General features: G+C 44.7%; 2 protein-coding genes across 4 annotated transcripts in view; one reads left to right on the top strand and one right to left on the bottom strand.

Annotated features, from left to right (window-relative positions):
• LOC135906383 (solute carrier organic anion transporter family member 74D-like) overlaps positions 1 to 27,297 on the top strand; it is a 243,897-nt gene that overhangs the window by 129,737 nt on the left and 86,863 nt on the right. Inside the window, exon 3 of one of the 2 annotated variants that reach the window (XM_065437756.1) lies at positions 3,961 to 4,082. The exons of the other annotated variant lie outside the window; for it this stretch is intronic. The gene's annotated coding sequence lies outside the window, so the exon portion shown is untranslated. The remainder of the gene's footprint in view (positions 1 to 3,960; positions 4,083 to 27,297) is intronic. 2 annotated transcript variants of the gene reach the window in all.
• On the bottom strand, positions 2,998 to 19,872 carry LOC135906382 (solute carrier organic anion transporter family member 74D-like). Of its 2 annotated transcripts, XM_065437751.1 has the most exons (9): positions 19,049 to 19,870; positions 18,178 to 18,264; positions 17,465 to 17,689; positions 16,245 to 16,409; positions 15,392 to 15,590; positions 11,207 to 11,336; positions 5,539 to 5,711; positions 4,537 to 4,601; positions 2,998 to 3,832 (listed from the first exon to the last, which is right to left on the bottom strand). In XM_065437751.1, exons 1-9 carry the CDS (start codon positions 19,737 to 19,739, stop codon positions 3,471 to 3,473), a joined length of 2,097 nt encoding a protein of 698 aa, XP_065293823.1. In that variant the 5' UTR covers positions 19,740 to 19,870; the 3' UTR covers positions 2,998 to 3,470. The 2 variants fall into 2 exon arrangements, with proteins under 2 accessions (XP_065293823.1, XP_065293824.1); XM_065437752.1 differs by lacking the exon at positions 16,245 to 16,409 and having other exon boundaries at positions 19,049 to 19,872.

Raw genomic sequence — 27,297 nt, 5'->3', positions numbered from 1 at the left:
TTTTTGCTATGATATGCTTTTCGGTGTGTCCTGAAAATAATATGGGCCGCTTCAACTAATGCTTCTCCAAGAGTAAAATCGTGCTATCTGGCATTATCAGTAACTTATGGTGTTTTACGCGCAAGAACCATCGTCTGATTACGAGGCACGCCGTAATAGGCAATTAATTTTGTCCATTTGGGATCCTTTGATGTGCACCCAATGCACGGCACTCGGCAGTTCTTGAATGTCGCCCTCATCGAAACGTAGACGCCGCGGCCGAGAACCAGCCGCTGTAAAGGCCGCTCCGCTGTCATATCGGACGGAAAAGCTGCGGCACTAAAAGCGCGACGAAGTTTAAAGCGTAACGTCGCGGCCAATCGTAGCTGATATTGATACGACGCGTTTTTCTTGGCAAGCATCTGCCATGACGTGCCGTATCCGTATTTGCGGCTACATGCCATCATTCATCGTTTGCTAGTACGACCTCCGTTTATTACTCCAACCGTCAATCAGGATTCGTTGCCCCCCATGGTCTCTAGCTCGCGCTGGAGCGTCACCGCACCAGGAAGCAGGAAAACATTCTGAGCTGTCATCTCCTCCTCTTCAACAACTATGTCTGCGCCTTTTGCACGAGAGGCACGCCGACCGCGTACACATATGCACTGATGACTCGGCAACCCTCCAGTGTTCATCCAGAGCCGTGGGTCTTCTCAGTGAAAGCCACTGCCGTGAGTTTCAAGACGGCATCGACGGCTTCGGAATTTGCAGCTAATCGCGCTGCACTTCGTCTCGTCAGCCAAGAACAACCTCTAAGATGGTGGATATTCCACGATTCGAAGGCAGCGCTACACTTTTTGCTATCATCCCTGCGCCGCATACCAGATGAACAACTAGCATTCGAGATCAGAAAATTTATCCATACCTTGGCCGAGAAAAAGCACCACGTCACATTTCAGTGGTTCTATATAAGTCCCTGTGGCGTCATATAGGTAACGAGCACGCCAATAAAGCTGCTCTGTGAGCTCCTCAAGGCAGCAAAGAAGAATCTATACCTTCTCAAGGTCAAATGTCACCAGATAATTTCGAGTGGTTGCACAGGGTATCAATTTATGCATCTGGAATACCCCATGTTTTCAAAGCAACCAGCTGCACCATCTGGGCTTTTCGATCCACCTTCGCATTCCGAGTGGACTTTGCCGAAACAACGCCACCCTCAATTGTCAGCTATGATTATGAGTTGCCTCCACGAAGCCTTTTGTTTTTTTGTATTGAAATGACCCACACCACTGCGAGTTGCTCTGCGTAACTGCCCTCGCTACAGTGTACAGAGATGATCGCCTGTAACCGCGCTACCTCACTTTTATCACAGGCCGTTATCAGAGCAAGCCATTTTAGCATGCCCACCTCATAAGCTATCTCAGGAGAGAACGACAAAGGCATTGCTACAGTTTCTAAGCACAACTGACTGTATCCTGAATTGGCGCTCAATGTGCTGCACGTGATCCTATACTGTGACAGTATATGATGATTGTGGCTTGCTGTCATCGCGTGTCTGTGAGCCCTGAATATCTCTCTCTCTCTCTCTGTCTCTCTCTCTCTTTCTCTCTACACCCGTTCACCCGTTCTCCCATGAAAGGTAGGAAACCAAGCTTTTCCATTCCGATTAACCTGCCTGCTTATTCTTTTTTCGTCTCTCTCTCTTTCTCTCTCTCTCTCTCTCCCTCTGTCAACCACAACATAATTTGAAAGCTAAACTAGTAGGGAATGTACTCCTGAGCGTAATCGTCCTCCAAGCATGTTCGTGTCGAACCCGAATTATGGGCAAAGACCAACTTAAGCGCAATAAAGGATGACGGACGAGTAGAGAAAAGCAGATGGGTTAGAGCGTTAGCTTCAACTGGTGCTTACTGCTCACACAATGGAATCTTTATACACTGAAGGTGTCGCAAAGGGGCAACATTTGTCTGTTTAAAGAGCGTGCCTCTGCGACAAGTGTGGTCCATTGGGGACGTCTTCGCTGTGTAAAAATTCCGCTGTGTGAGCGGTAAACACCCGTTGAAGTTAGCGCTCTGTCCCATCTCTTTATCTATTCTCATTCGACGTCTTTTATGGTGCTTAAGTTTGTCTTAGCTTTCAGAAAAATGAGCCAATAAGCCCCGTTGTCTTCGTTAACCCAACTACTGGAGTTAAGGTCCTAAAAAAAGTGAGTTATGAAAGACGCCGGATTAAGTTCGAGAACCTAGGTTTCTTTAACGTCCACTTATACCAGTGCAGGTAACTGTTTCTCTTTTTCTTTCTTTTTTCCTTTTTTGTGTCATTCTACTCCCACTAGAATACAGCCGGTGCGACGAGTAATCTACCCCGCAGCCTCGTGCTTAGCACCCCAGCGCCACATGCTCTGAGTATTATTATTATTATTATTATTATTATTATTATTAGTAGTAGTAGTAGTAGTAGTAGTAGTAGTAGTAGTAGTAGTAGTAGTAGTAGTAGTAGTAGTAGTAGTAGTAGTAGTAGTAGTATTGTTGTTGTTGTGGTTGTCGTCGTCGTCGTCGTCGTCGTCGTTTCATATGAAAACACGCATATACACTGGGGAAATAGGGAAATATGGAGAGAGCATGGTTGGAAAGTGCCACCGAGAGCGGCAAGACGTTTAAACAAGCAGTAAAATGAAGAAAAATAACATACAGGTTGCACCAGTTACATAAGAATGTAAACACCAGAGAAAGAATTTTCTTCTCACTCAGCCACCATGGCGCATTCCAAGCATGTTGTTAGATGTAATGTGCAGGGATAGATGGCCGTAAACAAATAAAAGCCAGTATTATGCAAAAAAAAAACACTTATATATATACTGTTGCCTTCAGATGTTGAGACAATAGCAATCCGTGCTCAGAGCATGATATTGTATAAGTATACTTATAGGAAAGTAAACGGAATTTGCAACAGCACATGACCTTATGCATGCGGTGCACATCTATTGGGGAAGTGTGCCATGAGAACTTAGTGAATTCCTTATTTATGACATATTTTATTGCACTAATGGTCACCGTTTGAATACCATAGCTTAGAAGATTGAGTAGTCGATCCCAAATTTTGGAGTCAACTTGTCTGCTTTTCTGTTCTAGTTCTTCTTGTTTAATAAATGTATCTTATATACTATTAGGCGCGCTGTATTGGGATACGAAATATCATGAGGAAAACTCAAGACGATACGCAGGAAGCGCGCTCCTCGTGTACCGGTTCAATTTTCCTGTGTCAACTATTGTGCCCCAAGACAGCGAACCTAAATGTCAGCAATGCACAACCAAATATCTACGAATTACCGCCTTTTCAAGCGTGTCTGCCCTCCTTCGTTTTATACAGCGGTTTGAACAGTTTCGTATAGCTACCTATACATTCACTTTCCCGCCGTGCATTTTATGCCATCACAGAGTGAGTCCATTACAAATGAGGCCAATTTCTCAGCAGGCGAGAGGGAACTCCCGTCAGCAGCGCACTTGCTGCTGCGCTGGTTTCTCTCCCTCGGCAGTCATCTTGCGCATGGCGTCCTCGTCCAGTTCGACCATGCGCAGGCAGTTGTCGTCCCACACGGTCGCGGCAGCGGCGGTCTCCTCCGCACGGGCGTCCGCTTCCCCGTACAAGTTGGTGACGCGCTTGCTGTAGTAGGAGACCATCAGGTTGCTGAGGAGGCCAAGGCTCAGGAACGCTATGGTCACGCCGTGGAAGACGACGCGCAGCTTGTCCGCGTCGTAGAACGAGCAGTTGCCTCGGCGGCCGCCTCGCTCGTCCCACGCAATGCACGTCGCGTCGAACAGCGCGGAGTAGATCAGCGGGTACGGCACGGCGGCTGTGAAAATACAAACGAATCAGTACATCCGTAACATTTTTGGTAGGCAGAAAATGGTGCGGGGAAATAAGGTGGTGTGCCCTACGGAGACATCAGTGACACAATATATTTCACTTGCATTCTTGCAGGCAGACAGACAGATACAGAGGGCATATGGACACGTACGGACGGACGTAGGGACACGGACGGATGGAAGGACGGCACACGAGTTCGACCTGAGTAGGATGGTACTCACCTATAACAATTCGCAGTGAGATTTCCCTTTTTTAACTTTGCCAGCTGTACAGGAACAGGTTAGGAACACGTTTTAAGAGCCTCTTCTCTTGATACGCTAGTCAATTTTCTTTGCTCCGGAAAACTGCTAACTGCTCTACTGAAGTGAAGCTCCACTGCATTGAACGCGAAGAGAGGGGCCACCATAACACATAATGAGGCACGTTCGACTACTTCCTTTTTTTTTTCCTCCTCTGCAATGTAACTTCACACCCCTGTTGGTTTCACCACTAAATCTCACGAAGCTGTCGTGGCTCAGACGAAGGCATGAATTAGCTCCGTATTTTTCTTTATGTGTGTGTGTGTATATATAGAACACTATTCAGACATTCAGATTCAGGCACCTGATGTGAAATTGAGATCAAAGTAATATCGCAAAACCAAAGACATCACCTGAATCACTGGACAGCGCACATTGAAAGCATACCAACCTAGCAGATTAAATGCTGCTCCCATCATCCCAACTGCAAGGCCTTTGTCCGCTGGATCAACGCATCTAGAACAGAAATAAATGTCAGTCAGTCACTTTTCGACAATCGTTTTCACCAGCAACAATAGACACAACAGTTTGTTCGATAAGCTTTGGTAAAAAATTATGCAGATCCTGACCACAATTTCTAATCAATCGGAACTGAAGCTTTCATGAAGCGCGTAATTAAATGCTGTACAACTGAATATTTTACACACAGCGTTTTGCGCCATGCCCATTACGAGCCCTTCGGCGAATGTGTCAAGAAGCGGAGACCCTATGACCGCTAAATATATTGTCTCAGCTAACGGCCCACTTTGCTATGACACCGTATACAGGGTCAACGCCTCCACTAGAAGAGGCCGATTCTGGAGATAGTGCAATAGCAAACTTACTTTGTCAGAGTCCGACCAAGGAGGTCTGCCAAACCACGGGAAAGTAGGCGTACAGAAGGTTGCTTTATTGAAGGGATTCTGCTCTTGATGACGTATTTTCTTTGCAGTTATCACATTTAGGTACTATTTGTTGCTGTTTCACTGTGTCAGAAAACGAGGTTAGCAGCCGGCCTTCGGAAGTGCCTTTAAAGATGGAAGTGTTATCCTGTGTATGAGCTATTCGGCAGGGCAGCCGCAGCACTGCAGTAATCAGCAGCAGCAACAACGGGAAAGTCGAAAGGCATATGCAAAAAAAAATGCCTTGCTTTAAAATTGTGCTCTTTTGACTCATCTGTACGCTTTTTGAACGTCCACTTACAGGATAGCACAATCTGCCCGCCGCTAACTGCGAATTTGTCACGTGATAAGCTTTTAAGATATGCACGCCAGCATAGGAGGGCGTTCTACCGCCCCTCTTCGGAAGCTTGCAATGATTGTGAGTCACAGTGGCATACTTAAAAGACCTCGTAATCAACGAAGCCTCAAATCAAACTTTTATCAGTCCAGATTATGAGAACAAGCACTCTGACCTGAAACTGACAATCACTCCTCCGACCCTCGGTAGCTGTGCCAAGAGTTTGCTGACGCTGGTCAGGGCGACAAGGATGAAAAGGCTGTCGCATCCGAATTCACAGAAGCCGTCCGTCACCACAGCATCTTCAGTGGTGCTGTTGTTCATCAGACAGCTGCAGTGCATTGTTACCTGTGCGAAAAAGACTTTCGTGTTTCTACGTGCGCTGTTGTCATCAACACAAAACGATATCAAGATTTGTCAGCGCAAAAATGTAGATGTTGAGCAGCGTGACCGTACAAGACGGTGGATAATAAAAGCTAATATAAAGTGCTCTTCATAAAGGGCTGTATGCTGAAACGCGCAGATGTGTCTCTGCCAATACAAAGTTATGTCGACACATTGTACTGAATAGATGACGTCTCCTTCGAGATTTTTCAAGCTCTAAAAAGCTTATTTCAATAAAAAGCTTGTTTCAGCAGAACTGCTTGTACCTAAATCTTCACGAAATTATATCTTTCTTCGTTTATATCTTTAATGTGAGGCCATCAGCGACTTTTAAGGCCGTCTGACACGTAATGAAATACTGTCAACAAACTATCAAACACATATCACTAGTGGTATCGAAAATTCAACCTGAATAGCTGTCCGTGTCTCGTAGAATCCTCACTGTGATAATGTTTCCCTTTCAAATTTATTTCCCATTTCGGTATGATTGGAACGTGCAATATAAAGGAAATGACATGCAGCGGTACATTCTTGATGGTGAGGTCTGCGTGTTGGCGCACATTTTCTTTTCGGATACACATTTTTTTTTTCGATGAAGTGTTAAGATGAAACAATTGCGGTAAATTGAGAAGTTTCACGCTAGCACGCCAACTCATCCCCAGTTGCATTCCGTGGTTGTCAGGCATCCTGTATCTGCTTTGTCTTTAGTGACTGGGGCTTGCTTTTGTGTATACCTGCCTGCTGGCTCTACTATCGGCTTACACAACAGTGGGATGGAAGATTTCCACGAGCAAACACGCGGCGCCGCAGTGAAGCGAAACGGCGGGTTTTAAACCTGAAAAATGAGAGAGAAGCTTGCCCCGACTTTGCCTACAAGATGTATCTTCTAGGTTCAATGGCTACCGGAAAACATGTAAAGTGCGTTCAGCGGGAGTCTCTCTAATAAGTAATATTATCCATTTTCTCGGTAAGAACGCCTCATGGAAACTGACTCACCAGGGCTGGCACCTTACAGAGATACACTTCGTGTGTATGCCCATGTAACGGCAGACAACCTTACGGCAATGTGTAAAGTTCCCGACCTATGCCAGGAAGCCATCTAAAGTCGCCTGTGCTAGAAAAGAGCTGCCAGTACGTACTGCGTACGAGACGCTATCTTTTCTAATACTGACCAGCCCTTTTATGTTTACTTGTTATACCCGCCGTCCAGGCCAGTTTCCCTTCTGCCGCTACTAATAACAATGAAAAACGCCTAGAGATGCTGCCACCAAGTGGCGAGCCACATGGGTGGTAATGTACAAAGAGCGGCGAGAGAGCAAGGCGCCAGAATGACCGAGAAAAAATTGACACAGAACGAAGCCCTTAAGAACGCTTGTAGTCGGTCGACAGGCGGCAGCCTTCCAAGTCAATGAGCTTGAGCGCCCCGCTCGCACTCAAGTTCTCGAGTCGCGTATTTATCAGACAAGCTATTCGAGTAGCGGAGCCACTCGATGACAACGGCCTGTCTCCTGAGCTCACCTTTAGCCCTCCCCCACCCCAGCCCCCCTTTAGCGGATCCCTCAGAGCAACAGGAACCAACGGCTCGTAGCGTCGAAAGTAGGGGAAAATAAATGAAGTACTCTCAGGTGGGCGCCATTACCTTCTCGCGATAGGAAAACAGGTCTTAAAGTGATATGCTAATATAGTTTTTAAAGCGAAGCCTTCTTTGTCTCTTCCTTAGATTTTCCCACTGCTGCTGTTGCTGCTGCTGTCTAGTACACCGTGAAGGGTGGCGGTTCAGAGCATGTGTATCAGAGAGGAAAGGCGATGCGAAAGAGAGAAATCAGAGAGGAAAGGCGATGCGAAAAACTCGTTTGAACCCCACCTCGTCGAATGGGCACAATGCCCTCTGGAGCTCCCTGGGCGTCGCCACATTCGCCTCTTGAAATCTGAATTATCCGTGACCGCCCTCAAGAGCACTGCACAAACTCCAATGCTTCCCTTTAGACTAACGTGCCAGTCCAGAGGGGCCGTGATAGAAGTGTGGAGAGCAGGGAGAAGAGGCCGTTCCCACACAAAGGGGGGGGGGGGGGGGTAGAGTGACGCGAGAAAGCAGGGAAACCCTACTACTGTACGACAGTAGTTGCGGGGAAGCTGGATAAGCTTAAGTTCAAGGTAAGGTACAGTACGCTCCTGCTATTTCTGAAAAAATAAACACCATAAAAATATGTCAAGTGGACAAATTACGCAGGGCGTGCAGAAACAGAGCCACATAATTAAAACGCACCGCGCGGTCCAGGCGACCCTATGGACCGGTCGACCGTCTAATCAACACTTCAGTGCCCACTGCGGTAGCTTTGCGGCTATGGCATTGCTAGAGGTCGCGGATTTGGTCCCGACCGCGGCATCCGCATTTCGACGGCGGTGAAATAGAAAACGCACGTGCACTTAGATTTTGGGACACATTAAAGAACATCACGGTGTCAAAATTAATCCGGAGTCTGCCACTACGTCGTGCCCCATAATCCTATTGTAGTTTTGGCACGTACAGCCCCATAGTCCAATTCAAGTTTAATACTTCTGCCACGGTGCGATGGGTCATGTGAGGCAATGACAATGCTCGACCCTCTCAGAGAGAAGTGGTTCTTGTGGGGAAGGAGAAAAGGCTAGCGCTATTTTCTGCAACCCATGCGGGAGCATGGCTCAGCGCCAGCAGGGTGGAGGGGATGGGGTTAAAAGAGAGAGAGGGTAGGAGGGAGAAATGTAGAGGGTCGTAGAGATGGAAGCGAAGTAGTAGCCGATCAGGAAGCCCGAGGTGGTGGAATGGCCGTTAGGCCAGCCGTCTTTGTAGAAATGTCCTATAGTCTCGCCGAGAGCCCCGACGAGTCGAGGTTCTCGACGACACTTAGGAAGGCTGGTAGCTGATTACGACAAGGGAAGAGGATATCTTCCTGTCGTGAACATGGGAGCCCCAGGCGGTGGAACTCTTGCAGAAGTCGACCGCGGTGCTGCAGGTGAGCAGGGCAGGCCAGCAGGAGGTGTTTCAGAGTTTCTGGTTCACCACAGGAGGCACAGGCTGGCGAGGTGGCTTTCCCAAGGCGGTGCCTCTCAGAGGTTATGGAATATGGCGCACAACAACGGCTCAAGGAAACCCCTCTCCCTGTGTGTTCTGTGCACTACGCAAACAAACAGCAGTAGTGCACGCGAGGTAACGTTTAACATCAACTTACCACTCTCCTGCTAGACAAAACGTTGACTAAATTAAGCTTTCGCCGTCAAGATCACCTCTAATTATCGTCAATCAAAGCAACCAGCACAGAAAACTTCGCTTAAATCGATTCCCACAGTGTGTGGGGTCGGTATCATTGTTTATAATCACTGTTCAAATTCATAACCCAGCATGTTATAAAGCCCATCGGGTTCTGTATGGCATTCGAGATTGCAGTGTATCTCTGCTGCCACAGTGAAACGCTTCGTAATCTCTGAGATCGTGCTTTTGGCGTGCTGCGACGTCACCGCTCACCCTTAGACGAAAGGAATGCACTGTGCAGTAGCTTAAATACGCCGAAAACGGTGGTTTTGTTCGCATTTCAATTTATAGCGTCAGAGGCATGGATTGTCGAGAGCCAATTACAAAACAATTGTCGGCATCAGCTTGCCATAGTAGTAATAACGACCCAGCGGTTGTCCGGAATCGACCCATGGCGTCTTCACCCCAATTTCGTCAACACTACGCACTTCTAAACCACCGGACTCAAGCCTGGTTGTCACTCGGCTTGAGCTAAACCTAAACTAAACTGAACTAAACCACGACCACAAACTGCGAGAGGTATGCAGCTACCGTCGTTGTTCGTGCTCCTTGTTCAGTTTCTCCCATGCGGAACTATGGCGCGCCTCATGAGGGCCCATGTATGCAAAGCAAATTTGCACATTAGAGGCATTCTCGTAAAAAGGTGGCGGCCATTCTTAATGGGCATGAGTTTCTGCGAACAAAATGTTTCTGTGTTGTTCTTTTTTTTCTTTTCTTCTCTTGGCTCCAGTAGCGTAGCAACAGGGGGGGGCCGGGGGGCCGTGAGCCCGGGTGCAAGGGGTCAGTGGGGGGGGGGGGGTGTCATATACGTCTGAAGACACCCGGAACTTGTTGATATCCTCGCCTTTCTCGACTACAGCCGGAGGGGGGGGGGGGGGGGGGGGGGGGGTGACAGTATACCTATGGGCCCCGGGTGCCAGACGACCTAGCTACGCCACTGCTTGGCTCTATCAGATAGCTGACGTCAGTCCCCATATTATCGCTTGATCACTTTTAGCGAGATTGCTCGCGTGCTCGTTCATTCGCTTGGCCACTAATACAATGTCCCTCTCTCTAGTGAGCAGTCGCGTTGTTGGCATTAGGGGGTGCGAAGGTGGATGAATCCCCTAAAGGGGTTGACTAATAATTCGATTCCAACACATAATTTGCTCCCAAATGATCTGAGCAAGCCTTGAGGGTCAATATGGACGTCCACCGCCTATAACCATGAAGAAGTGCATCCATAAAATGTCTCACAATTACGTGGAGCAAACAGGGGGGCCTCGGTGCTCCTTTTTCCATTGCTATCTCAAGTTAGTTTCGGTTTGACATCTACCACAGAGCAGGAGGAAATCTTAACTGACGCTACGAGCGACTGCCGTTACATTTGTCATTACGTTTTACATGACACTAAACTGCGTGAGAGATGCCATTGTAATATGGTATTGTAAAACATATCTAATAAATAACAAAATAGAGTGACTATATATGGTTTTGAACTTATTAAAGATCAAATACACTATCCGCCCGATGCTGAACATGGCAGACAGAACAAGAAGCCCTGGGCCTACATTGCGTTGTTTATTTTTTCTGGTTGCGGATTGCTTTTTTTACTTGACTGTATTACATGAAAGTGAGCTTTACCGTGTGGTCTCTTGAGAAAGGATAACTGTCTTCAAGGAAGCTTAATTCAAAAATTACTAAATTTTCTGAGCCGGATTCATGTTCTAGGCCTGACTAAACTTTAAACGCAGATCTCGCTATTTCTCAATATCTTGGTAAGCTACAGCAACGCTAAATAAGAAAACAGCAAGGAACAGGGACTCCACACTTCTCTCTAGAAGTATATAAGAAACTTCTCTGCGTTTCTAATGCCTCGCAGCAGCGCAACAAACTAGCAAGACACATCGAGAGATAATTGCTTATCTTCGTACACTGGCCTGGCAAGGAAGAAACCCAAGGGGCCCCTCAAGTGAAACCTGAAGTACTACAGGTGCCACCCAAAAGCAGCGTCAGCTGTCCCGAATATATATGGCCTTATTGTTCGACATGTTTGCTCTTGTCAGCGCACCGATGCCGACTTTCCGAGTCTTCTTGGCCTGACAGTGAACTATCGACAATGAATGCTTAGCCGAAAATGGTCGAAGACTGTGAAATCTGCAGAAGCTCGCGCTTAAAAAGTTTTGCTTACATTTCCGTCTTCGGAGCAGCCAGCTGCGCAGGGCGAAAAATACGTCGCTTTTTCTAAAACGTGGCACACTGGCTGAAAGGAACTGCCTGTACAGCCACAGTCCTTGTTGCAGTCGTTGATTATAGACAGACTGAAATGTAGAAGAAATCGAAAATAGTGCGTGCTGTTAAAGTCACATACTGAATTGACGCCTTTTCTGATTACTTAATGAACAGTCATCGGCGATAAGCGACGGCAGCATATATAACATCATAAAAATGTAGAAGCTCAACAAAGAAGAGCAATATTACGTAGATGACAAACGCTTTCTTATGTGCTACTACTGGCGTGAAAAGTTTTCTGGGAGCAGGATTTACGAAATAAGGATGTCTTATTTTCCGGGAATCACGAATGAATATCATAGAAGCAAAGCCTGCAATCCATAGTAGCTGCCTGCATATTATATGCTACAAAAACTGTATTTCATTCTTTCAGGCACTACATGCCGGAACTGAGCGCAAATTTAGCCTTTCTTTTCATGGAACCTGCACTCTGCAGACGTTTAAGACCGACTGACATTTGCATAGAAGGAATGAAGCTGTGGTCCTTTTAATTTTACAAATAGGTCCCTCACTCAACGAGAACAGCTGAGCTTCACAATTTTTTTTTGCCTTGGCGTTGAATGCCGAGAAATAATACCGCAACAATGGGCGATATGCCCATAAGGCACTAGCAAGCTTCTAAATTCTGAACGCGTACGGACGGGCTAGTTGGTAGATCATGACTTAGTCATAAGCAGCGCACCTGAAAAAAAAAAAAGACGTGTCTTTGTTCGTGCCTGTATCCGTCTCTGTCCGTGTTCCCATACAGACAGCCTAACGGGACAACCTAATCTGGCATACCAAGCAACTCCTGAAAGCAGCCACATATTGAGCAAGAAAAAATAATTTTAAGTTCACATGGTAGACCCATAGCAAAGGGCTCATGCGAAAGTGTGTTGGAGCATGCGCAGTGCATGTGCATGAAGTCTTTGGATGGCCTTGCCCGGTTTCAGCTAAACTGAACTGCATGTCAGATTCTGTTCATTCAAGAATGAAATGTACGATGGCTGCCATTACATGCCAAGCGATATGAGCAGCGTGGTGTCTAATTCACGATCGAGCGCACTAACTTGTCTTCATTTATATGCTAGGCAGGAAAAAAAACGTTCCGCCTCGGGGAGTTCTTTTCTGAATTTTTGTTTCAGTTTTGTTACCATTATGCTTACATAAACATGGAGTACTGCTGAATGTGACAGTTTTATACTTACAGGTTGCCTGACATATTGTCTAAATAGAGGGGAAGGTCAGGGAGGCGGTGTTTCTACACAAATCGAAGCATGTATGAAGTTCGTCTGATTATGAGATAACGTCTGAATCTCAGTATGAAATAATTTTCTTACCGAAGAACGATACACTATTTACTGTCTGTTACCGGCCACCAAATCAAAATTCTTCAAATTTCTTGGAGTTTTACGACCAATTCGTTGCAAGTGTGGCTGAGGCAAAATATGTATTATGATATGCAGGGGATTTTAATATTGATATGGGCAGCAACAATGCAACTACGACAAAGTGTAGAAACATAATTTAATCCAATGAATTCTTTAAGATAATCAGCCAACCAACAAGAATAACAACCCAGTCACATTCTGAGTTGAGCCTATTCTTTACGAACTTGTCCCACTATTGCGTGAAAACGGACACCCGCCGTGGTTGCTCAGTGGCTATGGTGTTGGGCTGCTGAGCACGAGGTCGCGGGATCGAATCCCGGCCACTGCGGCCACACTTCGATGGGGGCGAAATGCGAAAACACCCGTGTACTTAGAATTAGGTGCACGTTAAAAAACCCCAGGGGGTCTAAATTTCCGGGGTCCTCCACTACGGCGTGCCTCATAATCAGAAAGTGGTTTTGGCACGTAAAACCCCAGAACCTAGAAAAAAAACGGACGTTGTATTTTGTCATATCAGCTATCACTTACCCGCCTTCCTGTGTTCAGAGAAAAACCGCACGCGCACGTGTGCATCCACGGTCACTTCTTATCGGTCATTCATGGCCGCAGCTCTCAGTCCCTCTCGCGAAACAATAATAAAAACTGGCTGGGAAGTACTTATTAGGACAAGTAGTGCGGAAGAATCGTGTGACTTATTCGTCGAAACATTTAAGCACCTGTAAGAGATTCACTTCCCAATAAAAGTACGTAAAGAAAATAAAAAGATGCTTAAAGTATAGGTAAAAGCGGAGCTGCCCAACGAGATTAAAAGAAAGGACCAGTTATGTCTGATTTTTTATAGCCTTTCGTAGCCCAGGTGGCCTAGGATGACGGGGGAAATAAGTTAACTAAAAAACTCCGATTAGCACAAAAAGAATAATGTTCATTTTTTTGTCTATTAATACGGGACGACCCGGTGTATTGTGGAACCGATAGAATACGTCATACCGACGAGAAGCTGAGTAACATATTAAGGTGAAGCTTTAGCTCGGAGTCTCCTATTTATAATATATGAAATGCGAAATTGTTTTTTTTATCTCGGCAACCACTGCAGCACGTTTGATGAGGTTTGTTGCATCCAAAGGAAAAAGTTAGAATTTATTGACAGTTGGTGGCGAATTTTTTATTTATGTCTTTAATTTTTAAGGCTTATTCTCAGACTGCCAAACCATCATGTTTACAATTTTCTAACTCAGCAATGAAAAATGGTATTACAAAAAAGTCTAAATTATGGGGTTTTATGTGCTAAAACCGCTATCTGATCATGAGACAGACCGTAGTGAGGGACTCCGGAAATTTTGACCACCTGGGGTTCTTCAACGTGCACCTAAATCTAAGTCCATGGGGATTCGATCCCGCGAACTCGTGCTTAGAAGACGAACACCATAGCCACTAAGCAACCACGGCGGGTAACGGTATTGTAGTACTTTAAATTGCATCTAATGGCACATCTAAAGCGGACAACATTGATATATTACACATGGCTCTTACAAAGCAAGTCATACGTGAGCCGAGCTTGTGCAAACCTCTTGTAAACAATGTACCAACTTCAGGTAAGATGTAAATTTACCTATCACTTTTTGTCCGCTTTGGACGCTGCAATGGATGCAGTTACCAGAACTGCGATATCTGTTCCTGGCGCAGAGCTGAGAATTTGTTTTTATATCATTCATATTTCCTTATTATATCTTCACTTAACCTATTAGCCTACTGTGTACAAGAACAAAGTACAACGACGTTTTCAAACCTGCAAACTAATACACATAACGCAAGAATGGTTTATTCGGTATGCTTATATTTCCTCTTTTGGGACACCAACTGCTAATTTATTCATCAGTGCTTGTGTCGTCAGAATCCATCAGTTTACCACTATATGTTACATGTGCGATGTAAAATTAAAAAGAAAAGCTTAAACTATTTTTCATCAATTTCATGCTCAGGAAAAACAACAAGGTTATGAGACAAGGAGAAGCGGAATATGGAAGGTAATAACCATTTGTTCAAACTCAGGAATGCAATGCTTGAGCTATATGTTGCCATGTCTTCTCAATCATTATTAATTTAATAATTTTGTTTTGTTTTCTTGCACTTCATGCAAGTTACACTAGAAATTTCTAAACGCGAGAACATAATTTGATAACGTAGGTACTTGCAGCATTGTGTTATGATATTTGCTACCTTTTTACATTACCAATGTAATCTCGAATTATGTGTTTATTTTTATGTGATCTCTAAATATGCCTGTGTTGCTGTGATTTCTTGCAATGGGGGCAGCGGGCTCGTCAAGCTGCCGAAGGGGAGCTTTTATCCACCGCTCATGTCTGTCTGTTCAGATAGACGAAATAAAATTGATTGATTGATTGATTGATTGATTGATTGATTGATTGATTGATTGATTGATTGGTTGATTGATTGATTGATTGATTGATTGATTGATTTGTGTTCATGTCCATGTGCGTGGGGTCAGAGTTATTTTGACCTATCATGGAGAAGTAATGACGAATAAGAAATAAAAACCGATTGGAATATTTTTGCGTTATTTCGGCCCAAGTTTTCGAATGTTACACGCCTCATTGAGAGAATCTAGCGTGTGACCGATACCGAAGTAAGAAAGAGCTACGCATTACCAACAACTATTGCAACAGTGTGTATTCACTTGTATGCAAACTACATACCTGTTAGAAGTGCTCATGCTGGTTCCAGCAAGCTGCCAGCCCGAACAGGAAAGGGACATGCCAGCAATGAGGAAGCTGATTTCAATAAGGTCACTGGCCGCCTCCATGAGGGCTATGGTACGGGCCTTAGGTTTTAAGAATCTGATCATCAGACCACCGAGAAACACTCCCAACATCATGGCCAGAATCTTTGTAGGACCTGTCCTAACACGAAAAAAAAAACAGAACAGTTAGTCTTGATTATTTATTTGATTTATTACTTTTTGTAAACTTCTCAAATGTGTTCACTACTACAACAAGCTGTGCTGTAAGCCGCAGAAGGTATCAGCCTCACTGTAGGCGTAAACATTTTGGAGATGCTAAAGGTTGAACGTTTTACATCACTTTTTTTAATGAATACAAGAAATGCATACTCACGCTATTTAATGTGATCTGTAAATATAAGGGCTAAAATGGCAAATCCAGCTAGTATGAAGAATATCATTACTGTAGTGATGTATGGTACGTAAGTGTGATTCTAGCATAGATAAGAGGTAAACGTGCAATATTCTATTTTAGTGCAATCCGAGTAAGAAAACTCAAAGGAAGGCAGCATTTTCTAAAAAGCACAAGAAGATATTGCATCGTACCGTTCTATTGCACTTTCCTTACATGAATAAATATGAACTTCATGGTGTTTTATGATGGCTTAACCTTAGTCATTCTCGAATATCCGCTAAAACCTCCATGCGTGCCAAAAAACTATCGCGCGTTGTGTAATCACAGGAACATCTCAACTATTTTCTTTTTTCCTTTCTTCTTTGATGAAAGGTAAAGTGGGGGAGGCCGGCATGGTGACTTATTATTTACTCGCCTGTAAAAAGGCTTGCATTTGAAGCCGACACCCTGTAGTGTATTTCGACATACTTCGGGAACATAGTAATGTAGCCACCGGTACCGTTGTAGACAAACATTATAGTTGCAATCTTCCACATGAGAACAGGGTTTTTGCATAGCCTTGCGAATGACCGCCGGAATTCTGTGAATAAAAGGGAAATGCGAGCAAATAGGAGTAAAATAAACATTTAGAGAACAAACATACCTTGTACATATACGACAGTATGTCTGTGTATAGTATGTATGTAGTGGATAAATAGATTGTCCGAATTAGACCCAGCGGCTTTTAGTACATACCAAATTGTTCAAAAGTAAATCGCGAATAAAAGTCAGGTCTTTACACTGACCTAGTAACTATTCAAGACATGGTTACGAGTGTGCAAACAACGGAACAACATTTCGACAACAGAACTGATCTTCATCAGGCCATGACGAAGGCAAATGTCCATGTCAAAACCGTTGGCTCCCGGCTAAAGCTATCATTGTTTGCCTACTGCAGCGGAAATAACGAATCAATCTTTTGTTATACATATGAGTTCGCTATAGAAGAATTCGTTGTATAGGTGCTTGACAGTATATCCCTATCCAAGCAAATAAAATCTCAAAGAAAGCAAGCATTTTCAGAAAATTGGGGGAAAACATTGTACAGTACTGTTCGCAGGGCACATTCCTAATTTAATGAAACTTTGTGATGTTTCTATGATGGGTTAACTTTAGCGAATGTCATGACGAAAACATGCAATACAATGCGTTCACTGTTCTTATATTCGCAAATCTTCAAGCTTCTGTTTTACTGGGAACCCGGCCTTTTGCTAGGACTAGAACTCAAGGTTGAAATAAGAAAGAACATGCAAATGGCTTCATAATGAATAATACGAGTGCCCTGACTGCAAATATACGTGTTAACTAGAACAAAAGTACGTTCACAGCGGCGCATACACAAAACACTTGGGAGCTAACTGAAGACAAGTTACTGAACGCTACTTGGCCTTCCGTTCAGTGGGCATGTTATTAGCGTCTACGTCCGATATGCGTCCATTGTGAACTCCCTTTTGTGTTGTCCAACACGTGCTCAGGAAAATACCAGCTGACCCAAACCCGTTTCATTTTCACTTGTGAGACTTCAAACTAGCTGCCGCGCTGTCTGCTAGCTGGAGTAAGTCTACTAGCTGAAGTATGGGTAGACCAGGACTGTACCTGCAAAATCACCGGCGACTTTTTCTCTGAATGTATCAGTTGCCAACTCCGAAGAGGAAACCTTCTGCATCTCTTGCTTTTCGAGCGAGCGTGACTGTCGCCTTATGTGTTTTGGGAAGAGCGACATGGGCAGCGAAATGATGACAAGCGATACACCCCACAGGATAAATCCCAGCCACCACGCTCCAATCCACTTCGGATGTTTTGCTGTGATGCTTGGAGTCTCTAGAAGACAAAAGACAAATTGTTTAATCACGTTCCAACTAATTCTTTTTTAAAAGGCCAGAGATAACATACATTCATTCATTCATTCGCTGTTTTTCTTTGAATTAGAACTATTTGTTTTAAAACGTAAATATACATGCTTGCATGTGGGGTATGCCACAAAATATGCTCGTTTAACGAATAGTATGGCTATCTCATAAGGACAAACAAAGTTTTCATAGTGAATAAAAACGAAAGTATGAATGCAGATGGAACTGCAAGCCAGTGCAAATCAATCGCAAGTAATCTGGTCAAACTCATCGGCCAGAGAGAACTGCGAACAGTACAAAAGAAGATATCACGCGACCCACATCTCGGTACTCGTTCTTACACCAGCGAGGCCATTGTGTCGTCAATCACTAAAAGCAAGTCAGCTTATAGGCTTTAATTGTTCAGCAGAAAGACCCAACTAATTGTCTCGGTCTTGAAAGAAAATTCCTTGTGCTTACCAAACGGGGACTCGTAAATCCGGAGACACACCGATGCCATAACATATCCAAGCATAGGGCCCAGGAATCGGAGTGAGAACACAAAGCCTGGAATGTAAAAAAAAACGCTACTCGTTTCTCTTGCACAAATGAAACGATGAAATCGACTACATGACTACTTTTGCTCGATTGTGAAATGTTGGTTAGAAAAAGTTCGGAATACTTTGTAGCTTAGAAAACAGAGAAAGAAAGTCCCATGCCCTTTCGAAGGCTATCGCTTCTCACGGTTACTTCGCTCTCTTTAGTTCACGATATCGTTCTTTTTTGGAAAAGTAAGACATACGTTCGTGAAGTTCATGGCGGCCAAAACAATCACTGCTGCTTCTACGAGGTCAGAAAATAAAACACTACACATAGAGTACCATTGACCAACTAAATGGTTATGTAAAAGGGAGGAAAGCAAGCATACTTCATCAACACAGCATATCAGTCCGGTGGGCAGTTAAATTGATCATAAAAATATTTTAGGTGCAAAATTATCGGAATTACATGTGATCTATTTGCTACAAACAATTCATAAAATGTCATAAGTAGTAAATTGTCAAAAAAACACACATACATAATCATTTTAAGATGTCATGAGATACATTATAATACAATGCTGTCTGTAGAACTTCCCCAAATAAAATAGCATCCCTGTGGCTAATAAAAGAGTGTTCAATAGTTTCTCCCGAAGACGTTGCTCCACATAAGCTACTAGGCATACCCAATGCACCAAAACCCTCTCGAGTGTTTTACGGCATGCTACGAGTTTAGTTTTCACGCTGCCTTACAAATCAAATATGTAGCGAAGCTTAGAATATTCAGCATTATGCAGGAATAAACAACTCACTAAAATAGACGATCGAATCAGTCTTCTTAGCGTTGTCGTCCGTGTAGGTTGTGCCTGATATGTAGAAAGCTGCTCCACCGAAGCCGTTCAAGAAATTCGCAAGGAAAAGAATGCACACGGCATGTATGGCACTGGCAGCTGGCGATTGGTCGCGAGCCACAGACGCTTCATTGCTATCCGTACGGCTGCAGAACTCCTTCCTGGAATCCCCGATCGCCTGATACGCTTCTTCCTCTCCTTGGAGAGCCGGTTGTCCTTGAAAGTCACCGATGAAACCGGGTCCATAGATGAAATATGGCAAGGCCGCTAGCACGCAGCCCAGGACAGACATTGAGACAGAGAACGTTATCATCCTGGGTCTACTCACTTTACGGGCATAGTAACCAATCAAAAGGCTGGCGAACAGAGAACTCACATTGTCCGCGATCAGTATGACGCTGAACATTTTACCGGTGAGCGCGAACTTGCGTTCTATGGTGGTTATGCAGCCGTTGAGGTAGGCCTTGAGAGCTCCCTGGAACACGCCGTAGACGATGTAGCACACCAGGAAGTACTGAGTTCTCGCAAATCGCTGCATCCATCGTGGCCTGTAATTGAAGATTCCGCACAGGTAGTCGGGGTCGGTTTCTGCGACTTTTGTGGCAGCGTCCGACGTCGGGAGCGGTTGAAATTTTGTACTTTTTGAAGGCATGTTTTCACCGGAAATTTTCTAGCCGGCGGGAAAGTGAGTACCCGGTGAACTGGCAAGTCGCAACGCGCTAGGCAACGGAAGGAGGTTTCTCTTTCAAGTACTCTCATCAGGTCGATGTGCATGCATGTTCTGATAAACCGAAAAGGACTTGTATCGGCTTGATAACGCAAGAAACCTCCGGCTCCACAGAGCCTTGTTTTCGGAGTGGGCACAGCCTCGCAAGGTGTTATCTGCACACGGCGTCATAAGGCCTTCGGGTAGCTTGTGAAAGAAACGTATTCGCCGACCATCGATTTCGTGTGCACGCGACTAAGGAAATGGCCATGGCGGTCGTTCTGTTCGCAGAAATGAATGTTGAGTTCTTTAATGCCAGTCCTTCTGAAATACATATTTTGCTGGACATAGATGTCTTGAAGACATTATGAGTTGGTAAGGAGGCCGCTTACCTTTACTCCTGCAATATGTGGAACAAATGACAGGGAGGGAGAGGGACTCAACTTCGCTTTAATTTCCTTCTCTGTTTATCAAGAAAGAATCGTCTTATTTCTGCTATACACACAAGTCCGCATGGAAACCGCCCATTCGAACAAGGCGTTTCAGTATACCCATACGTAATGGCATCGGCTTAGATTCCTTAGAGTGCAGACACAAAATTGCGTAATTGAAATAACTTGTGAGATGAACTTCTGTCGACGCACACAATATCTGCAAAAGATCTCCAGCAAGTGTAGCTCGAAACAAATTTATATTCAAGCTTAAAGTACGTGTGGGCAGTCAACCGCAACGTGCAGCACCTCCTGATAAGGACATCAATGTGCTGTAGCTTGTAAATATTTCAGACCAAAACAACAGCAACGTTACGTCAAAAGTTTCGCTGCAATTTTGCACACCGTTCACAGAGAAGACCGTGCTGTTTTCTCTCTTGCTCGTCCCGGGACTCGGATGTACGGTACGGATGGTTCAGTATTGGCGGCGAGAACTTGGAATGGCGCACTCTCGTGAGTGACGTCACGGCCAGGACACCGCTCGCTCCGGCTCGCCCGGCTGCCGCGCGCGCTCGTTCCCTTCGTGTATGATTGGGACGCGGGCGGCTCGAGCCGTACTTATTGAAGGATATGTCGGTTTCTTTCTGCTGCCATGCCTGGACCACAGTTCCTTCTTCAAAAGCGCGTGAGTCGAGAAAACTTGCAGCTTGGATATCGCACGCTATTAAGCGTTGAAGGGGTCTACTGGTTTTGCAATGCATCTACGCGCCGTGTCTGTCCATAAATTTTGCGTAAAAAATAATGCCTGTAAATTCAACAAGCGAAGTTGTGTAGGATGCTTTGCTAAACACTTATCATTCCCTTACATTGCATTTACATGAAAGAAAAATATTTTGTATTTGGTGTCAACATGTTATCCATGTTACAAACACACTGCCCAGCGAAGCTGTCATCTTGATTGTTGTTACTCTGGTGAGTTGTTCTAGTAAAGCATGGCCACTTTATTCATGCGTAAAAGAAAGACTTAGGAGCACATTTCGTATCAATAAGCTTGCTGTTACTTTCACCGCACTCTGAAACAAGCCACCCTAAAACTAATTGCTCATGGCTGCTAACACAACGGCGTGTCATATAGAGTATCTACATTGTTAATTCACAAATACTAGAGTAGCAATCACCTGAAACAAAAGTTTCGTGGTTAAGATCGATAGATAGCGAATCAATTGCAAGCGATGAAATGTTTCATGGCGGCCCTCAGTAGCCTTTATCGGCAATATGGCACACCCCTCACGAAACCGTAGCAACCGACTTTCGTTATGGCGAAGCACGCATTGTTCGCGAAACCCATCAATTCATCACAACTTCGAATTGAAACCATGAAGCAGTTTTTTAAAGGGCCAATTGTAATGCTTAAATTATACTCGAGGTACTCTAGCGCAGCTTAGCTTGGAAAAGGAAAATTCAAGTACCTTCTGTCTCACCACTTCTCAATCCAGCGTTTTTTTTTTTTTTAATTATACAAACGGAGAACTATTCACTTCGTCAGTACATAAAAGAGAACCTCGCAAGCCTTCTTAAGGAAGACACCACAAGCATTACATATTTCACTTGATATTTTACCCTTCCCCGGGGAATTACGATATCATCAATATGTCGCGTACTACTGATGAATGACGCTTCGGCTTCTTTCTGGCTGCAGCCATACGGTGCAAAGGGCATGTTTCACTAAAAAAACTTCGGCCCAGCAGCCTGTGTCAGTTCGCCAAACAGACTCGTCATGTATATTCCACAAGCAACAGACACCAGTAACTTGCTCAAGTTAGTGGAAGGTGTAGCACGGAAAAGGGAATATATATTGGTACATCCCTTTTCGTATTCTGCAAACAGTTGTATGCCTCAATTAGCTTTACTTTAAATTACCACCGCTTAAAATAAACACGTTTACAAATAAACACAGAAGCAGTTTAAGAAGCTAGTGGTGCTGATAGAATGAAAACTGCAGTGTTAGTTAAGTCGGCGTGTTACTGCCAAGTGATTCTGCGAAGGAATGCGAAAATTATATATGACACCATGAACTACTCGTGAGCAAATCTGTTTTAGCGGATTAACATCAAGGTAACTGCTGTAGAAGTCATATATAGCTAGTGTTTGTGACACAGTTGTTGCACCGCGGCAGGTATGGTATCATAACTGGATTCTTACAGGCCATGTTTTTGAGGTTGTCGATCCGCGAATGAAAAGGCCGCGATGGGCTGGTCTGTGCTTCTTCGGCTGGCACTGTAGCGTAACCTTTGAAAACTGTATTGTCGTCTAAGGAATGAGCTTTTTGAATAAATTTTCGCGAAAGAAGACATCGCAAAAATATATTTGAGACGACCGCCATAAGTATACAAGTAGAGGGAACGAGAGCGAACAAACGACAACATTGCAGAAGGCACCCGGACACCGCCCGAACCATGCCCGAACTGCAGCAGACGACAAGCGCGAGTCCTTGCCCTGACGTCACGCGAGCGGCGCTCGCAGCGCCTCTGTAGTTCGTTCTCGGGGTGAATAGCATTTTGCACTCTTACTTGCCTTTAAGAAGCAAAGCAGGTAATGTGAAGTTGGCTTCATTTATAGACACTTTTCCCGAACAGTTAGCTCTGGAGGTAAGACATGGCGCTTTCGGAAGCGCACCGCACGTTGCGTCATCGAAAGCCCACGAATACGAAAACATTACCGCTTCTGCCTTGCTACTGTGTGATCAGCTGTCGGAAATCCAATTGGGCTTGACTAACATAATATGTTTCATTCGTGCTGCAAAGTGTGGAGCAGTGGATGGAAGACGTATGCAGTAGTTGGCTGCAAAAATAGTGACTGGCGTTAAGGAATTGAATGGAGTTGTGACGAAGTCCACGGACTGCTGGTTGCCGCTATCGCGGTGCACAGATTTCCTCGAGGATAAAAAAAATCAGTTATTCACCAGCGTTGTGTCGCTAACTTACAAAGAAAGGACTTCCACACCGGAACGTCTGCAAGAGTAAGTACCGCTCGTCACACAGTGAAAATTGGAGTAGCGCCACTTCCTGGGGTAGTGAGTCTCTCGCACGCTATCTGCACACATAAACCCCAACTCATACACACACTTACGCCCATTCTATCGCCAACGTATCGAGAATAGGCGAAGGGGGGGGGCACGTGAATTAATGAGCCGCGGCGAAGGTGACGGCGACCAGTTATGCACCATGACAATACACAAATGTTCGAAGCTGAACACGCTTACAGTCCAGAAGAAGTAAGCTAGTGACCAGCGCTAATACGTCTTTGCTACAAGCTATTACAAAGTACAGAATACCAACGTTCCGAGCCTTTTGCGCAGCAAGAACAAGTCTATCGCAACTGAGCACACCCGCGAGCGAATAGGCAGAAAATAAACATTCCCATAGCGACCGCACTGAGGAACCTTATACTGAGTCAGAAACATGACAAGCCGGTACTTCAAAGCGTTTGCCAAATAAAGAGCGAAGAGTAATGCACATCGATACTGCTTTAATTCATAAGCGGGATTGTTGTGCAGCTCGGGATATACTTCTAGCCCCGCTTTTAGAACAAGCACCGTATATGCTGCTCGCGTCGTTTGAACAAGCCGTACTGAACTTCGAAATCTGTGGCCAAAGCTTCGTGTCGACCATCTAATCAAAGACTGCTATACCTGCCGAAACAGAGCTTTGCTGAACCGCACCGGTCATCATGTACAGGGTCGTCCACTCTTAGTACGAACACGGCCGTGTTCGTACTAAGAGTGCACGACTTTGCACATGGAATTAGTAAATGCTTCATCTACACGCTTGTGCTAACGTGTCAAAGCGCTTTTTTTTTCAATGCGGCGTATTCTTTGGATCCTTCCGGGCACTTCGCGGGAGGTCGGTCGGTAAGTATTTCGTGCTTCGCCGCAGTTCGGACCACTGTAAGAAAAAAAAAGAAAATTCATGATTAACAGTGGAATAGAACTACTTTCTTTGAGCACATTAGCGCAATGCTCTAACTATTAGGATACGATTGCAATTTATTTTTGGGCTACTTATCAGACTCACAGTTGCACAGAATATAACGCATAGAGCAAGACAGTGTGATGTATACTGCAACGTACTATGAAGAATTGCGGCAGAACCCATCTCACGATGACTGTCGACAGTAATTTTTCAAATTATTATTCCCTGTCCATTTTTTATGTACATCACAAAAATAAAAGCCTAGCTTGTTGCTGGCATGGCTACAAACCCCATGCTTCGCATATAGCAGAGTCAACATAGCGACACAACGTACTGCCACCGTGGAAACGAGTTATGTATGAGGCATGTGCTGCAGCGGGGCTACTTCTTCCCCGCTTCTCTAAAAACACTTCCCTAAGCAGCGACGCCGCGAAGTCTGCACATGGCCTCCGAAAGGCGTGGCGTGCCGATCAGTGCAAACGCTGATAAACACGTCATTCAGCTGCCGGGCTTCTCTCTCGCACTTCTTTCCCAACACGCTGCGCCATCTAGGGGCGCCGCCGTGAAGTCGGCGAGCGACCTCCGAGACGAGAAGCATGGTGGGCCGGTGTCTGCGAGTACTGAGGATTTCTCCGAGCTCGCTTGCCACAAATCCAGTGGCACTTATACAGTGACCCACGTTCGTTGAAAAAGTTCACCAGAGTTTCATTGAAAAGCGGTACATGCCCAGTGCATTCATGGTGGGGCTCGCTAAAGCCTTGGCGTGAAAGACGTTCGTTGAAAAGTGACAAATTTCGGGTGTTCTAAAACTGGTACAGCGCAACATACAAAGGAAGAAACAAGCCGAGCGGGCCAGATAAAGGAACAAAGCCCTCTGTTCCTTTATCTGGCCAGCTCGGCTTGTTTCTTCCTTTGTATGTTGCGGTGTACCAGTTTTAGAATGCCGTACCAACTCGCCCAATCCTCAACTGTAGTGAAATATCCAGTGCATTTGCGGCGTAGCATGCTAAAGCGTCGGGTTGGTGTCCTTCAGGAACCCTTGAGACATGGGTTCCATTACGTCCAGCATCAGTGAAAATTAAGGTCTCATTTTCACAGTAGCGTGGAACATTCCCAGTAGTACATACCTGGTTACCCACGTTGGCGCCAAAGATGTTCATTTAAGAGTGGCACACACCTACAAGCACATACCAAGTGACCCAAGTTAGTATCGAAGAGGCTCATTGAACAACGGCACCTATGCAGTTCCAGTCTACAGCGACCAATGCTGGCTTGAAAGAGGTTCGTTGAAAGGCGCAACATGTGTACGCATTGCCCCACACTCAGCCGCCGAATTTGGTTCTACAGTTGGTTTTCACCCCTGTTCTCTCAGCACGGCAGCCCGATGCGCTACTCATTCGACCATGGACGTCACAGTGACCAGTGAAGCAGGAAAAATAGTTTGACACAAACAAACATACATAGAAGCATAGATAGATAGCCCCCGGATTGTATGTGAAGTACCCTAAGAATGCTAAAGCATTAGAGAGAGAGAGAGATATAGAAAGAGAGAAATGGGGTGGGAAAGTCAGGGAGGCTAACCGGAAGAGATTCTTGTCTGCTACCCAGCACTAGTCGAAGTGTAAGGGAAAGTTAAACACAGAAAGAACCTACCCGTTACACCGTATGGAATCCGGTACCTGCACGTAGAAAACGAAGATGGTATAACGTATGATGTTTTGAGGAAATAACAACAACTTGTTTACGGTGTTGAGTCTTCACTAGGCCCCGATCGAATGTTTACTTCTCTCATTCCAAAGGCGACACTCTCTTTGAGATGTTTGGCATGTGCGTCCCGTGCAACTTTCCCGTCTTCTTTGCTCGTGACAGCTCACGCTTTGGGCGCTCTATTAGACTGCACTATCTCAGGAATCAGTTCACATTCTTCAGTACTGTAATGATAGCAGCCAACGCAACGTAGAAACTGTGCGACGTTGCATCGCCTTCATGATAAGCCCAGGTTGATGATGTTTTGTCCTTTCTTTGCTTGAGTGCAAATGTCATCGTTGTTTTAACATGACCGCGTGACATTCCCCTAGATACATACGTACGATTGTATAAAGAGTAATCACAGATCGCGTCACAATCCGCCAATTCCCCCCTAACCCCGCTTCAATACATATACAGAACCCAAATAATCACCATGTATAAATTCGCGTCAAATGGCCGCAATGAAAATCATGCCGTTGCCTTCATACGATCGTCATCAATGTGGTCATCCTCTTGCTGGTGTCCTCACACACACGTATGCTCGCATCCCACGCATAAAATTACTCGATTTTCACAGATGTGTTTGTCCATCTGGCAAAGATTTGCAGAACACAAAACAATGCTGGATATCTAGCTACCTGCAAAACGCTTCGCATAATATCGATTCCCACAATGCGTGGGTCTTGCACAACGTTGTTGTTGTTGTTTCTCTTTTTGCAGTACGAATCAAAATATAAATCTTGTTATCATCGCGCTGTCTTCTCAGAAGTGTCCTTGATTTTATCTTTCTCTGGAAAATACATAGACCAAAATTTGTACCACAACAACTAATGATATGTTGTTCGTTCCGCTTGTGATTTTGTTTTTTCAATCGCTAAAATACTGAACGTACTTAAATATATATCAGTGTCTTGTATATAAAACAGTAGTGCCTAAACATAAAAAATCTAACAAGAATAGTTGCGCCTTTAGAGGATATCAGACGTTCGCGTTCCCAAACAATTATTCGTACTAAAGCGCTAATTTAAACAAAACTGACATGGATAAGAGAGATGATATCAACTAACTTTCCTTTCTGTTTTTAGGTGTTTGTGAAGGGAGGGAAGCGTCTTTTTCAGAAATGTCGCAGAAAATAACAAACAGACACGCAAGAACGACCTAGAAAAACATGCCTGCGTTGTACACTGTTTGGGGTGCCGATTTTTTAAATTATTATTCACTGTGCAATTTTTTATGTACATCACAAAAAAAAAACAAGCGTAGCTTGTTGCCGGCGTTGCTACAAATCCAATGCGTCGCATATAGCAGAGAACAGCAATTCTTTCGTCCACATAAAATAAGTGAAAATATCTG

The sequence above is a fragment of the Dermacentor albipictus genome, chromosome 5 (assembly GCF_038994185.2).
Source record: "Dermacentor albipictus isolate Rhodes 1998 colony chromosome 5, USDA_Dalb.pri_finalv2, whole genome shotgun sequence".
Taxonomy (NCBI): domain Eukaryota; kingdom Metazoa; phylum Arthropoda; class Arachnida; order Ixodida; family Ixodidae; genus Dermacentor; species Dermacentor albipictus.
The sequence above is the reverse complement of the archived record's forward strand: the minus strand, read 5'-3'. Positions and strand labels throughout refer to the sequence as shown.

What these genes read in the sequence shown, in the direction of transcription:
- LOC135906382 (XM_065437751.1), bottom strand. Translation starts at nt 19,739, where the DNA reads ATGCCTTCAAAAAGTACAAAATTTCAACCGCTCCCGACGTCGGACGCT. An exon ending in AGTCGCCGGTGATTTTGCAG is followed by an intron (nt 16,410 to 17,464) that starts GTACAGTCCTGG and finishes TTTTATTCACAG; the next exon opens with AATTCCGGCGGTCATTCGCA. An exon ending in AGCAGCATTTAATCTGCTAG is followed by an intron (nt 3,833 to 4,536) that starts GTTGGTATGCTT and finishes GTATTTTCACAG; the next exon opens with CCGCCGTGCCGTACCCGCTG.